Here is a 13385-nt window from a genome sequence, read left to right on the forward strand (position 1 = left end):
CTCGCCGCCGCTGCCTCGGGGAGATCGAGCGGGGGGGGATGGAGGAGACGGAGCTCTTCTCCCCCCCCGCGAGTATCGCGGGTCCCCGTCTTGTGTGTGTGTGTGTGTGTGTGTGTGTGTGTGTGTGTGTGTATATATATATAAGATGCTGAGTTGCAGACCAGAAGGTCGGTAGCTCGGCAGTTCGAGACCCGAGTGTGCCGCATGATGGAGTGAGCTCCCGTCTCTGGCCCCAGCTCCTGCCAAGCTAGCAGTTTGAAAGCAAGAAATTGCAAGTAGATAAATAGGTACCGCTTCGGTGGGAAGGTAACAGTGTTCCGTGCACCTTGGTGTTTAGTCATGCCGGCCACATGACCACGGAAATGTCTTCGGACAGCGCTGGTTCTTCGACTTGGAAACGGAGATGAGCACCGCAACCCTAGAGTCGGATTCGACTGGCTTTCTCCCAATTGCTATCAGTGCAGCTTTACTTTCTAAAACTTCCTTCTCCTTCAAAAGATTCTTCTTCAAAGGAATCTGCCCTCCTTTCGTCCCTTTTTAAAAATAATTCTTCAGTGTCTCGTTCTCATCTTTTTTGAGATATTTCTCTCTCTAGTTAATTCGCTAGGCTAGGAAGAGAAGCCAACTGTGATTCTTGCCCCTGTGGTTGAAGCATCTCTGATGGGTGGGTGCGGGGGTGAGGAGTCTGGGAGTGGGGCAGGACCCATCTCCTCAGCCTATTCCATTCCTTCTCTTACCCGTGTCTTTTGCTGTTGTTTCAGATGTGGGGAGGATCCGTGAAGATGGAAGCGAAGCTCTCCGAGGCAGAAGGAGCTCCGTCAGAGGAAGGTCAGAGGGCGCAGGCCCAGGAGGATGCCCGGGATGCCCTGCCAAGTGGTAAGGGTGCCTCCGGCCTCGATGGGATCGGGGGACCTATTATCTGTCTGTCTGTCTGTCTACCTATCTATCTTGTATCCCCCCCCCCTTCTGGCACGCGGGCTCAGGGCGGGCAACATCAAAATTTCTTGTACAATATAATCAATTGTCAGATTAAAATTTAACTAAAAACTGGCAATTATACTAGCTCCAACAGCTGGGTAAGTGGTAATCATAGGCAATTTCAGTAGGACCGCTTTGCCGGGAAGGCCATGTGATTGAACATCTATCGCCTCAACCTGTCAAACTTGGACCCTCGTTTTCCATGACTTTTGTGTATTCTGTTTCCACTGCCTGTAATCATTCTGTTTGCTTTTCTTGTGGGGAACAATGGGCTGGAGAGAGAGAGAGAGAGAGAGAGAGAGAGAGAGAGAGAGAGAGAGAGAGCACGCTTAGCCACTTCGCAACTGTTTTCTTAAGAAGCCTCCCGACTTGGGAAGTATGTGCAACGGCCTTCAGTGCTTGTCTCTGCTAGACGGCTTGTCATAGATAAACTATTATGGGGTGCAGGTGGGGAAAGGGGGGCTAATGGTGCACGCTAGATTTAGGCGGGTTGAGTGAAAGGAATGATTGGATGGGTGACGGGTCACTGGGTGGGGCTGTTTGAACCATGTATAATTTCGGAACTGGCACCAACCGGGTCAGTTCTGACACAAGATGGTCTTAGCTTGAGACATGCTGATCTCTCAATAAACAAATGACTGCCGAGAGAGTGTTGTTGAGAGTACGTTTGTTCAAGAGTCTGACACAACTGAAAGCTTGACCTAGTCAAGTTGTTGACCTAGTCAAGCTGTTGACCTAGTCAAGTTGTTAGGCAGAAGGTTCAGGACAGGAGAAAAGGGGAATACTTTTGCAGAACACATAGAATGGAGTTCTGGGACACAGAGTGCCATAGGATGTTGTGACGGCCACTCCACTTTAAGGGGGAATAGAGAGATCCATGGAAGGCAATTCCATCCTTATTTACATTAATTAAGATATGAATCTCTCCCCTTCCTTCCATTAGAGGGTCTCAAGGTGACGCAAAAAAGGAAAGGAAGGCAAATCGTGGTGCAGCTATTAGCCATGGTGAATCAATGGACAGTCTGCGTTCCCCTTACCTGAATGGCCGAGCCTAGCCCAATCTCCTCAGATCTCAGAAGCTGAGCAGGGTCAGCCCAAGTTCGTTCTTGCATGGGAGACCACCAAAGGATTCCAGGGTTGCTATGCAGAGGCAGGCAAAGGCAGACCCACCTCTGAAGGTCCCTTGCCTTGAAGAACGGTGGGTTCACCATAAGTCGGCTGTGACTTGGCAGCACTTTACAAACACCGCCCCCCCCCCCAAATGCTCTGGGGCAGCATGCCTCTGAAACCTCATTGATAGTGGCAATGATTTGGTCCTGCTTAAAGGCTTTCCAGGGGTATCTGGCAAACCACGGTCAGAAAGAGGATACTAGAGCCAGTTTGGTGTAGTGGTGGAGTGTGTGGACTCTAATCTGGGAGAACCGGGTTTGATTCCCGCACTTTTCCACTTGCAGCTGCTGGATGACCTTGGGCAAGCCATAGTTCTGTCAGAGCTGTTCTCCCAAGGACAGTTCTGGAAAGAGCTCTCTCAGGCCCACCGACCTCACAGGGTGTCTGTTGTGGGGAGGGGAAGGGGAAGGAGTTTGTAAGCTGCTCTGAGACTCTGAGTGAAGGGCAGGGTATGAATCTAATCTCTCCTCCTCCTCCTCCTCCTTCTTCCTCTTGACCAGGGATGACAGGCCGTGGCCAGGTACCCCCATCAGGTGTGAGAGTGAAGCAGGGGGTGGATGTGAAGTCCTGTCAGTGTCTTGTCTTGCCTAATACCTGGATGTGAAGTCAGAGCATCAGCAGATGCCCTGGAAGCCCACGCAGTATTACCCTAAAGTTTCCAGAACATTGGCCCAGCAGGCGGGAGAATGGCGTGCCTGGACTTTTGGTCTCATCCAGCAGGGCTGCTGCAGCCTTTGGAGTTCCAGGGTCCACAGAGATCATTTCAAGTCTCACAGAAGGGTTGGCAGCATTTACAACACCCCAAGGCTCATGGGTATTTGCGGTGCTTCTCTTCCACCTCTCCCACGCCTGACTAAAAATCAGTACGGGGTTTCTGGAGCGTAAAGAAGACACGGTGTCAGAACCCTGGAAACAGGGATGTGTGAAGAGGAATTCAAAGAAGCAAAGAAAACAGGAACTTGAGGGTAACGTTCAGCCTTCCAATTTTGTCTCCCTTGCAGGCAGTGAAGAGATGTTGTCAAGCTGTCGTCTTTTCAGAGGAGTGGAAACGGCTGCTCCACCTCTGGCCCAGGTAGGGGAGGAAGATTGGGGGATAGTCAGGTCCCCCCTCCTTTCTCTGGGAGGCTTTTGGTCCTGCTGACTGAGGGGAGAGAGGCCCTGAACCCCACTCTCATGACAAATACCAAGCTCTACATCCTCCACCCTCCCAGAATGCCCCTGTGGAGAGTGCAGCCTCTGCTGGGACTGAACTCTGACGAGGGAATCTGCTTCTCCTTTCAGTCTCCCTTTTCCTTTGAGGAGGTGGCCGTGCATTTCACCGTGGCCGAGTGGGCCTTGCTGGATCCGGGCCAAAGAGCTCTCTACAGGGACGTCATGCGGGAGAACTACGGGAGCGTGGCTTCTCTGGGTAAGGACCTTTCATAGGTGCCAGAGGTGCAAATGGCTGCCAATGGGACGGTGCATGAATCAAAATATTGAAAAGCGACATGTGGTTGTGAGGACTGCCCAGCTACCCTCCCCACTCCTTGCTGGGGACCTCAGGGAGGTGGGGCTGGCAGAGGAAACGATGGCTCAGCGTGGCCAGTGTGGTGGCCCTCTCCCAAGCCAGAGAAGGTGTCCTGGCCTGTGGCCGAGGCGGGGCTGAGAGGCCCTCAGAAAAGACTCTGGAAGGGTCCGGATCCCGATTTCTCAGTTGCCAGCCTTGAGAACACGCCCTTCCACGAGATGGGATTCCGGCCATCCACTCTGGCGGAATGAGCTCCCAGCAGAAATCGGGGCCCTGCGGGACCTTCTGCAGTTCCGCAGGGCCTGTAAAACGGAGCTCTTCCGCCAGGCTTTTGGAGCCGCCGTCACCAGTAACAGCTGACAGCTTGAGACGGGAGAGCTGTGTCGTCATCCTTCCCCCCCCCTCCCCCGGATTTCTAACTGCAGCCTGAGCCAGCTGCCTAAGACGACCTAAGGAGACGAAAGAGCTGACTGCGAAGAGAGAGAACTGCGCAACGACTACCGCTGTGAAATTACTGAACTTATTGATAAAGGTAAAGGTTTCCCTTGCTCGAAAGCCAGTCGAATCCGACTCTAGGGTTGCGGTGCTCATCTCCGTTTCCAAGCCAAAGAGCCAGCGCTGTCCGATGATGTTTCCGTGGTCATGTGGCCGGCATGACTAAACACCAAGGCGCACGGAACGCTGTTACCTTCCCACCGAAGCGGTACCTATTTATCTACTTGCAATTTCTTGCTTTCGAACGGCTAGGTTGGCAGGAGCTGGAACTAGAGACGGGAGCTCACTCCATCATGCGGCACCCGGGTCTGGAACTGCTGAACTACTGACCTCCCACAGCCTGCAGTTCAGCGTCTTAACCACTTGAGCCACTGCAGCTCCTTTATTTATTATATTTATTATAGTCTTGGTTTTGAACTTGCTTCATTGCTAATTGTTGCTGTTAACCTATTTTACGTGTATTGTTAAAATTGTCGATGTTCTGTGTAAGCTGCCCTGAGCCGGCCTCAGCCGGGAGGGCGGAGTAGACATTTAATCAATCTGTCAATCAATAACAGGTTAATGAGGCCCGATAATAACCAGTCTCCTGGCTGCTATCTCTTGCTGGCAATAAGACACGCTTCTTTCCGGATCTCTCCGGCTGACTCGATGCTTCTAGGAAAGGCAGAAAGGCCTGCATGATTCGGACGTGGCTGCGCATCAGGCAACAGACAGGTGCAGGGAACGGCTCAGAAATAGCAAGAGAAGGGCTCTGACCTTGAGAAAGGTGGCCTTACGTCCCCCCACTAAGAACGGGCACCTTTCCCTAAAAGCTATGGGGGGGGGTCTATGTTCCCTCTAACTGTGGAGTCTTGTGAGCAAAAATTCTACTTGGTGAGCGACTGGCCTTAAAGTGGTGAGCGAGCGATTTGGCTGTGGCATCAATTCGTTTGCTCTGGAGCCAGCCCTTCCTGAGCTGAGACGAAAATGGGTGAGCTGGAGGCTAAAAAAACTGTGAGCTGGCTCACACTAGCTCAGCTTAGAGGGAACACTGATGGGGGTCCCCTTTGAACTCTGCAGTTCACTTGGTGAGCTCCTGGCTTCCCCCCCCCCACACACACACACCAAGAAAACAAGCATTTTTGGGAGGCTGAACACCACCCCCTCCTGGCTTTGTTCACTATTGGAAGTGCAGTTGCAGGCCTGGATATCTTGATAACCTCTTACAGGGCTATTTTTGGGCAGGAACGCACAGGAACGGAGTTCCGGCTGGCTCCCGAGTTGGCCATGCCCAGCAGGAACCTCATTAGCATAATAGGCCACACCCAACAGCAGGAACTCATTAGGATTGGCTACATTAGGGGTGTGTGGCCTAACATGCAAAGGAGACCCTGCTACAAAAAAGGCCCTGGGTTTTGACCACAAACAAGGTAAACAGAATAAGAAGCAAAAGGTGGGTGTGGCTGGATGACCACACCTCTGGCAACATGGGGGTGCTGCCTAGTATGCTAATGAGTTTCTGCTGCTGGGTGTGGCCTATTATGCTAATGAGTTCCTGCTGGGCTTTTTCTACAAAAAGAGCCCTGAGATTCCTCTTCTACTTAATCGTCAAGTGCAGAGGATCAAAAGAGCTGCACGGCAAGTCATACTGGGAGCCTGGGGAGAGGAGGAATAGGCAGAATATAAAAACAGCTCTTGGGGGAGGGCCCGGCAGGGATAAGCAGCTCAGTTTGCACACCCATTCATGAGCAGAGCCCGTCTGGTGCCTTGGCTTCTTGCAAGGGTGCTGATTGATGCTCTTTCTTTATTCCAGCAGCAGACGTACAGGAGGCAGCTGGGGGATTCCAGGGGTTCCCTTTGGAAAAAGCCAAGAGTGAAGAGGTCGAAGGAAACTTCGGAGGTGGGCCACAGAGGCAGGAGGAGAGCCACACAGGTAAGAGGAGGCAGAAGCCCATTCCTTGCCAAGGAGGTTTTTTTTTGTGAAATCCCAGTCCAAGAAGAAAGGTCAATCAAAAAACAAAGGAACAGAGGCTATTTTGCAGACCCAAATTCCCTTTGGAGAGAAACCGCACAATTGCTTGCAGTGTGAGAAGAGTTTCAGTCGGAAAAGGCCCTTGCTTCACATTAAAGAAGAAGAAGAGATTGGATTTATACCCCGCCCTTCACTTGGAGTCTCAGAGCGGTTTACAAACTCCTTCCCCTTCCCCTCCCCACAACTGACACCCTGTGAGGTAGGTGGGGCTGGGAGAGCTCTTGACAGAAACTGCTCTTTTTCAAGGACAGCTGTGCCAGAGCTTGAGACTGACCCAAGGTCACATCAGCAGGTGCAAGTGGAGGAGTGGGGACTCAAGCCCGGTTCTCCCAGATTAGAGTCCGCACACTTAACCACTACACCAAACTGGCTCTCCAAAAAGAAAATCACACAGGTGGGGAGCCTTGGAATTGGTCAGAGTCCAAACCAAGCGTCTCTCATGCAGGAGGCTCAATGTACTCTTATAGGGTGTATTATTGTATGCTTCAGTGTACAGCAGGAAGAGACCTCTGGGATGTTTGGATTCTGGATGGAAATTCAGGTGCGGATCAGACCTTGCGTGGACAGCTTCAAGAGGGAACTGGATAAACATATGGAGCAGAGGTCCATCAGTGGCTATTAGCCACAAGGTATAGATAGGGACTCACAGGCTGGGGCAAGTGATGCACTGTATTCTTGGTGCTTGGGGGCGGGGGAAACAGTGGGAGGGCTTCTAGCGTCCTAGCCCCACTGGTGGACCTCCTGATGGCACCTGATATTTCTGGTCCCTGTGTGACAGAGTGTTGGACTGGATGGGCTGTTGGCCTGATCCAACATTGGCTTCTCTTGTGTTCTTAAGGTATAGATAGGAACTCTTGGTCTGGGGCAAGGGATGCTCTGTATTCTTGGTGCTTGGGGTGGGGGGGAAGAGTGGGAGGGCTTCTGGAGTCCTGGCCCCCCTGATGGACCTCCCGATGGCACTTGGTGTTTTTGGCTATTGTGTGACAGAGTGTTGGACTGGATGGGCCATTGGCCTGATCCAACTTTGGCTTCTCTTAAAAAAAAATAAAGGATCTCTTTCTTTATTCCAGCAGGGGATGATCAGAGGAATGAGGAGGATGAGGAAGTGGATCATCTATCACCAGCTGAAGTAAAGAATGAAGACTTGAGAGGAAACTTCAGAGACCAAGGCAAATCTAAGAGGCAGAGAAGAAGCCACATGGTCAAGAAGAGGGGTAAACCCATTCCTTGCCAAGCGGGGGATTTCCAAGAAGTAATTCACATGGTGAAGGAAACGTACAAGTGCTTGGCGTGTGGAATGAACTTCTCAGATCAATCCCAATATAATATCCATTTACGAATGCAGAATGGAAAGAAGACCTATCAACAGTTGGAGGGTGGAAAGACCACGATTCACAGAGCAGAGCTCCTCAGACACCAAAGAACACGTACAGGAAAGAAACCTTATAGCTCATCAGACTACAGCAAGAGGCTCTCAGAGAAATCAGACCTTGCTGGACACAAAAAGATTCGCTCAGAAGAGAAGCTATTTATTTGCTCAAAGACTGGAATGGCGATCTCTGAGGGAGGAAAAGGTAATATACATTTTCCAAAGCACAGTCTAAAGAATGCATGTAAATGCTTTTGGTGCAGAAAATACTTCAGATGCAGATCACAGCTCCTTGTGCACCAAAGAATCCACACAGGGGAGAAACCTTTGGAATGCTCGGAGTGTGGGAAGAAATTCAGTCAGAGTGGCAATCTTCGACTGCACCTAAGAACTCACACAGGGGAGAAACCTTTTGAATGCTCAGAGTGTGGGAAGAGATTCAGTCATAGTGGCCATCTTCAGATTCATCTAAGAACCCACACAGGGGAGAAGCCATTTGAATGCTCAGTGTGTGGGAAGGGATTCAGACAGAGTTCTCACCTTCAAATTCATCTAAGAACCCGCAAAACGGAGAAGCCTTATGAATGTTCAGGGTGTGGGAAGAGATTCAGTGGCAGAAGCACTCTTCAAAATCATCTAAGAACCCACACAGGGGAGAAGCCTTTTGGTTGTTCAGTGTGTGGAAAGAAATTCCGTCAGAACTTCCATCTTCAAATTCATATAAGAACCCATACAGGGGAGAAGCCTTTTGAATGCTCAATGTGTGGGAAGAGATTCAATGCTAGTGGCAGTCTTCAACTGCATCAAAGAACTCACACAGGGGAGAAACCTTTTGAATGCTCAGAGTGTGGGAAGAAATTTAATAGGAGTGACCATCTTCAACTGCACCGAAGGACCCACACAGGGGAGAAACCTTTTGAATGCTCAGAGTGTGGAAAGAAATTCCGTCAGAGTGGCACTCTTCAACTGCATCTAAGAACCCATACAGGGGAGAAACCTTTTGAATGCTCAGAGTGTGGAATGAAATTTAGTAGGAGTGGCCATCTTCAACTGCATCAAAGAACCCACACAGGGGAGAAACCTTTTGAATGCTCAGAGTGTGGAAAGAAATTCAGTACAAGTGGTAATCTTCGACTGCATCAAAGAATCCATACAGGGGAGAAACCGTTTGAATGCTCAGAGTGTGGACAGAAATTCCGTCGGAGTGGCCATCTTGAACTTCACCGAAGAACCCACACAGGGGAGAAACCTTTTGAATGCTCAGAGTGTGGAAAGAAATTCAGTACAAGCGGTGGTCTTCAAATGCATCAAATAACCCATACAGGGGAGAAGCCTTTTCAGTGCTCAGACTGTGGGAAGAGATTCAGTCGGAGTGGCCATCTTCAACTGCACCAAAGAACCCACACAGGGGAGAAACCTTTTGAATGCTATGAGTGTGGAAAGAAATTCAGGTTGAGTGGCCATCTTCAAAATCATCTAAGAACCCACACACACAGAAACCATGTAACTACTTAGCCCAGATGTGTCAAACTAATTTCTTACGAGGGCCGGATCTGACATAAATGTCACTTTGTTGGGCCAGGCCATGTATGCCATAAAATGTAATGCCTGGTACCAGAGATACACATTTCAGAAAGGACACTGACTGACTAGGTGTCCATGGGGATTCTGAAAATATCACGGGCAGCTAAGACAAGGAGGGCTCCCTGTTAATAAGGTTAGCCGGCCACAGATTCTTTTCCTCCTATTCCTATTATCAATTTGAAACTGGCAATATTTGCAATATTTTCGATCTCCGAAACTGCAATTGTAATTAGAGATTGGCAGACTAGTGTTTGAAGTCAGCATTCAAAAACAGCAGTAAGAATATTTTGGATAATTGGTTGCAAATATGGAAAACAAATGTTAAAATAACAAAATCGGTTTCTTTTAAAGAGAATTTATATAAAATGTTCTATGGGTGGCATATAACGCCAGAGAAATTAGCCAGAATGTACCCTGGAATGTCTGACAAATGCTGGAAATATAAGATACGGGTGGAAAGCTTTTTTCATGTTTGGTGGAAGTGTAAAGAGGTGATGTTATATTGGAGAAGGGTTCATGAAATGTTACAAAAAATATGTTTGATATCGTTACCATCAATGTTTCCTCTAAGCTGTGGAGTCTTGTGAGCAAAAATTCTACTCTGCGAGCTACTAGCACTAAAGTTGTGAGCGAGTGATTTGGCTACTGCATAAATTAGTTTGCTCTGGAGCCATCCTTCCTGAGCTAAGACATAAATGTGTAAGCTGGAGTCTAAAAAACTGTGAGGTAGCTCACACTAACTCAGCTTAGAGGGAACACTGGTTACCATTTAAACCTGAAATGTTTTTGCTTAATATTATGCCTGATGTAAAAGATAAGAAAGGCACTTAATTATACGTATAGTTTTGGCAGCAAGAATTCTTTATGCTAAGAATTGGAGGAAATCAGAGATACCAAATGAAAATGAACTTTTGACAAAAAAATATGAAGTTTTGAAATGGATATATTGTTGGACTTGTTAAAAGACCGAAGCAAACAAAATGTGAGAGACAACTGGATACCATTCTTTGACTGGGTGGAAAGCAACTTTAAAGTCCGGGGGTAATGGATACAACTATTATAGACTTGGAGAAATTTTGGACTTTTTTCGGGAATCACAATAGAAGGTTTTAGCGATTTCATTAAGTGTTACTAGTTTTAGTAATTATATAAACGAAAGGGATCTGGAAACAAAGAACTAAGATGGAAAATATGTAACAGCTTTTATATAAACGTGATGGAATTTCCCATGATGTCTTATCCTATCCCCTTATCCCATCCCTTGGACCCTTTCTGTCCTATAAAGTATTAAAACCAAATAAAAATTTAAAAAAAGAAATAGACGCAGGGCCTCACTTGCCTGTCAGGTGGCCCCCTTACAGAGCAGATGGTAAGGGCCAATGCTCCCTCTAAGTTTTGGAGTCTGGTGAGCAAAAATTCTACTTTGTGAGCTACTGGCATTAAAGTTGTGAGCGAGCGATTTGGCTACTGCATATATTAGTTTGCTCTGGAGCCATCCTTCCTGAGCTAAGACAAAAATCTGTGAGCTGGAGGCTGAAAAACTGTGAGCTAGCTCACACTAACTCAGCTTAGAGGGAACACTGGTAAGGGCTGTTGGCAAAGGGAATAAGAGGGAGAAGCAAGAGTTAAATCTGCCTTCATCAGAGGGTTTTAGGAACTCAAGAGGCATCTTTTCTGAGGCTGGCAAATAACCTGTGGAGTGACAGGTCCAAATTGGCAATGGCTTACATGGATTACATCAGGGCTTTGTGCGGGGACTTGGGTTTGCACCTGAGCCAGTTAGTAAGAGTGCTAAGTTCCGTTGAGGGAGCAGATCTCAGTACCAAGCTGGAAGAATGGCTGTTTACAATGTCAGGGGTGGTCTTCGTGAGATACAGAGTGGGTAGAGGGAACACCCCACCAATGAGGGACCAGATAGAGACAATCCAGAATTGGGAACCCTACAGCCCAAGACACAAGTTGGGGCTTTTATGGGAACTGGACAAACTTGGACCTTATTGGGGGGGGGCAAGAGTTCACCCTCCTAACTGACCCCACATCTCTACAATGGCTGCAGACTATGAAGAACCCTAACACCAAGCTTCATCAGTTGTCCTGGGAGGCGGAGAAGTTCAACGTAAAGGTTGAACATGCAGTTGAAGGTTTCATGTAGATCCTTTACTGTGTATCATGTAACCTGTAAACTTCTTACAACTGATTCCTTTGGATTCGCTGCAGAGCAACCTTCTGTAAGAGGGATGTTCTTCCACTGGAATCTTGGGAGGGGGAGATGTGACGGAATGCATTTTTTCCTGGGAAGTTGGCGAGTAGCAGATGTCCACTCGGCATTTCAAAAGGTTTGTCCCTGTGGGTAGAAAACAGGCTCAGGAGGAGGAAGTCCGTCAATGGCTTTCCCAGCTCATCTCTCAACAAATGCTAAATTTTAGACAGAGGGGTGGTCAACCCTCCCCCTTCTCTGCCCCCTTTCTCAAGCAGGGAACAGAGAGTTGGGGGTGTTAGATTCTAGAGACGCTGGAGGAAGGAGCTTGCTGGCGAGGACAGGAAAAGATGCTTTGACCTGGGCTGACTGGGGTCAAGGGGGAGGGGGAACAGAGATGATAAAACATCCTTGCAAAAGGGTTTCTCTTTCCTTTGGGGCTACGTCCAGGGGAGGCACAGATCTCTCCTTGGGGAAGGCAAGCATTGATCATGTCCTTGCCTCCAGAGCTGGGGAGACCTTCAAGGTAATGGAAACTCTGCAGAGAACTAGAACAGCTAAGTTAAAGAGCCTGTATTTTACCATCAGATAGGGCAGTGGTGGCGAACCTATGGCACAGGTGCCAGAGGTGGCACTCAGAGCCCTCTCTGTGGGCACGTGTGCCATCACCCCAACCAGGCCCAGACCATCATTAAAGTGTCGAATTCTCTGCCAAATAATTTTAAGTAAATGAAAGCATTCGGGATTGCTTTCCTTACTTTCTTTGCATCATCTTAAGTGAATGTATGAGTTGTTTTTTCTAAAGTACAAGCTCAGTATTCAGATTAAATTGCCGTGTTGGCACTTTGCGATAAATAAGTGGGTTTTGGGTTGGAGTTTGGGCACTCGGTCTCTAAAAGGTTCACCATCTCTGAGATAGAGTATGTGTAGAGAAGGGGCAGAGGATTTGTGTTTCTTATCAATTTCTTTTGTTTTCCCTTGCTCAATCTGGTGCTGTGCTATAAAGTATGCATGTAAACATTTTCTTTTTAATAAATATTTTAACATTTTGATGCTGGGAGTGGTTCTCTGTGTCACATAGATGCCACCCGTTTCAGACACGCTATTTTAAAAGGGGCTCGGGGGGGGGGATTGGGAAGTGGCTGTTCCTTTAAGGGAGCCCAAGGCAGTAAACGGTCCCTGTGGTGACAAGGCGCTGGGCAGCCGGAGACACAGAGGCAAGGCCTCAGAGCTTGGAAGGGGAGCTGGGGGTCCTAATCCTCCCAGTGGGAAACCCCTATATTTATCTGGTGGTGGTGGAGGGCTACTCGAGAGAGAAAGAAAAGCCCCTCCAGGGAGTTGGGAACCCCCTAGGAGGGCAGGGTGGAATGGGGCCTGCAGGCCAAAGCAGCCACATTTTGCCACAATGACTATTTTTTCAAACTAAGGAAGAGATTAAATGTGCCCTTTAACTGCCAATTCCAGGGTTATAAAGCCTCCCTGTGGTTGCTCAGTAGGGCTGGCAAGGCACTCTGCTCATGCTCAGATGCACTGTCAGCCAATGGAAAGCTAGGCAGAAAACAAAAGAGAGTAAAAGCCCAGTAAAGTCAGGGAACCTTCCCCAATTCTTAGAAAAGAATAAGTTGTTCCAGAAAATGACAGTGAGCACTTTGTAACTAAGGAACGAATATCTTGGCAACGCCAAAATGGCAGTCAACATTTTACCTGAACATTCATTACGGTTTGGAAACTTCCACGCTGACCTAATATTGTATTGGCCATGGCGCACTATTAATTTTATGAAGCAAGAATTCTTTAGAAATGAAAATGCTTTAGCAGAAAATGAAAGTACTGGAAAACGTTCCCACCTTGCATCTCTGCCGTCCTTCTTTAACAGTGCAGTCCAAAGGAAAGTTTACTTCCAAGGACTTTGAAAAATGTAACTCCGTTCAGCCTCTCTTGGTCATTCTTCTAGCTCCAGGGTAAACACTGAAGCTAGACACACTCCTGTTTGGTGTAGTGGTTAAGTGTGCGGACTCTAATCTAGGAGAACCGGGTTTGATTCCCAACTCCTCCACTTGCACCTGCTGATGTG

General features: G+C 48.3%; 1 protein-coding gene and 1 pseudogene across 1 annotated transcript in view; one reads left to right on the forward strand and one right to left on the reverse strand.

Moving 5' to 3' along the window:
• Positions 1-9264, forward strand: part of LOC107121394 (zinc finger protein 25-like) — a 12771-nt gene extending 3507 nt beyond the window's left edge. Inside the window, exons 2-6 of the mRNA XM_015424309.1 lie at positions 762-876; positions 3150-3220; positions 3451-3556; positions 5943-6062; positions 8207-9264. Of these exons, the coding sequence (XP_015279795.1) occupies positions 762-876; positions 3150-3220; positions 3451-3556; positions 5943-6062; positions 8207-9045 (1251 nt within the window). The 3' untranslated portion in view covers positions 9046-9264. The remainder of the gene's footprint in view (positions 1-761; positions 877-3149; positions 3221-3450; positions 3557-5942; positions 6063-8206) is intronic.
• LOC107121396 overlaps positions 1-13385 on the reverse strand; it is a 213791-nt pseudogene that overhangs the window by 187867 nt on the left and 12539 nt on the right.

Source organism: Gekko japonicus, unplaced genomic scaffold (genome assembly GCF_001447785.1).
Source record: "Gekko japonicus isolate JY-2015 unplaced genomic scaffold, Gekko_japonicus_V1.1 scaffold2566, whole genome shotgun sequence".
In the NCBI taxonomy this organism is placed as follows: Eukaryota; Metazoa; Chordata; class Lepidosauria; order Squamata; family Gekkonidae; genus Gekko; species Gekko japonicus.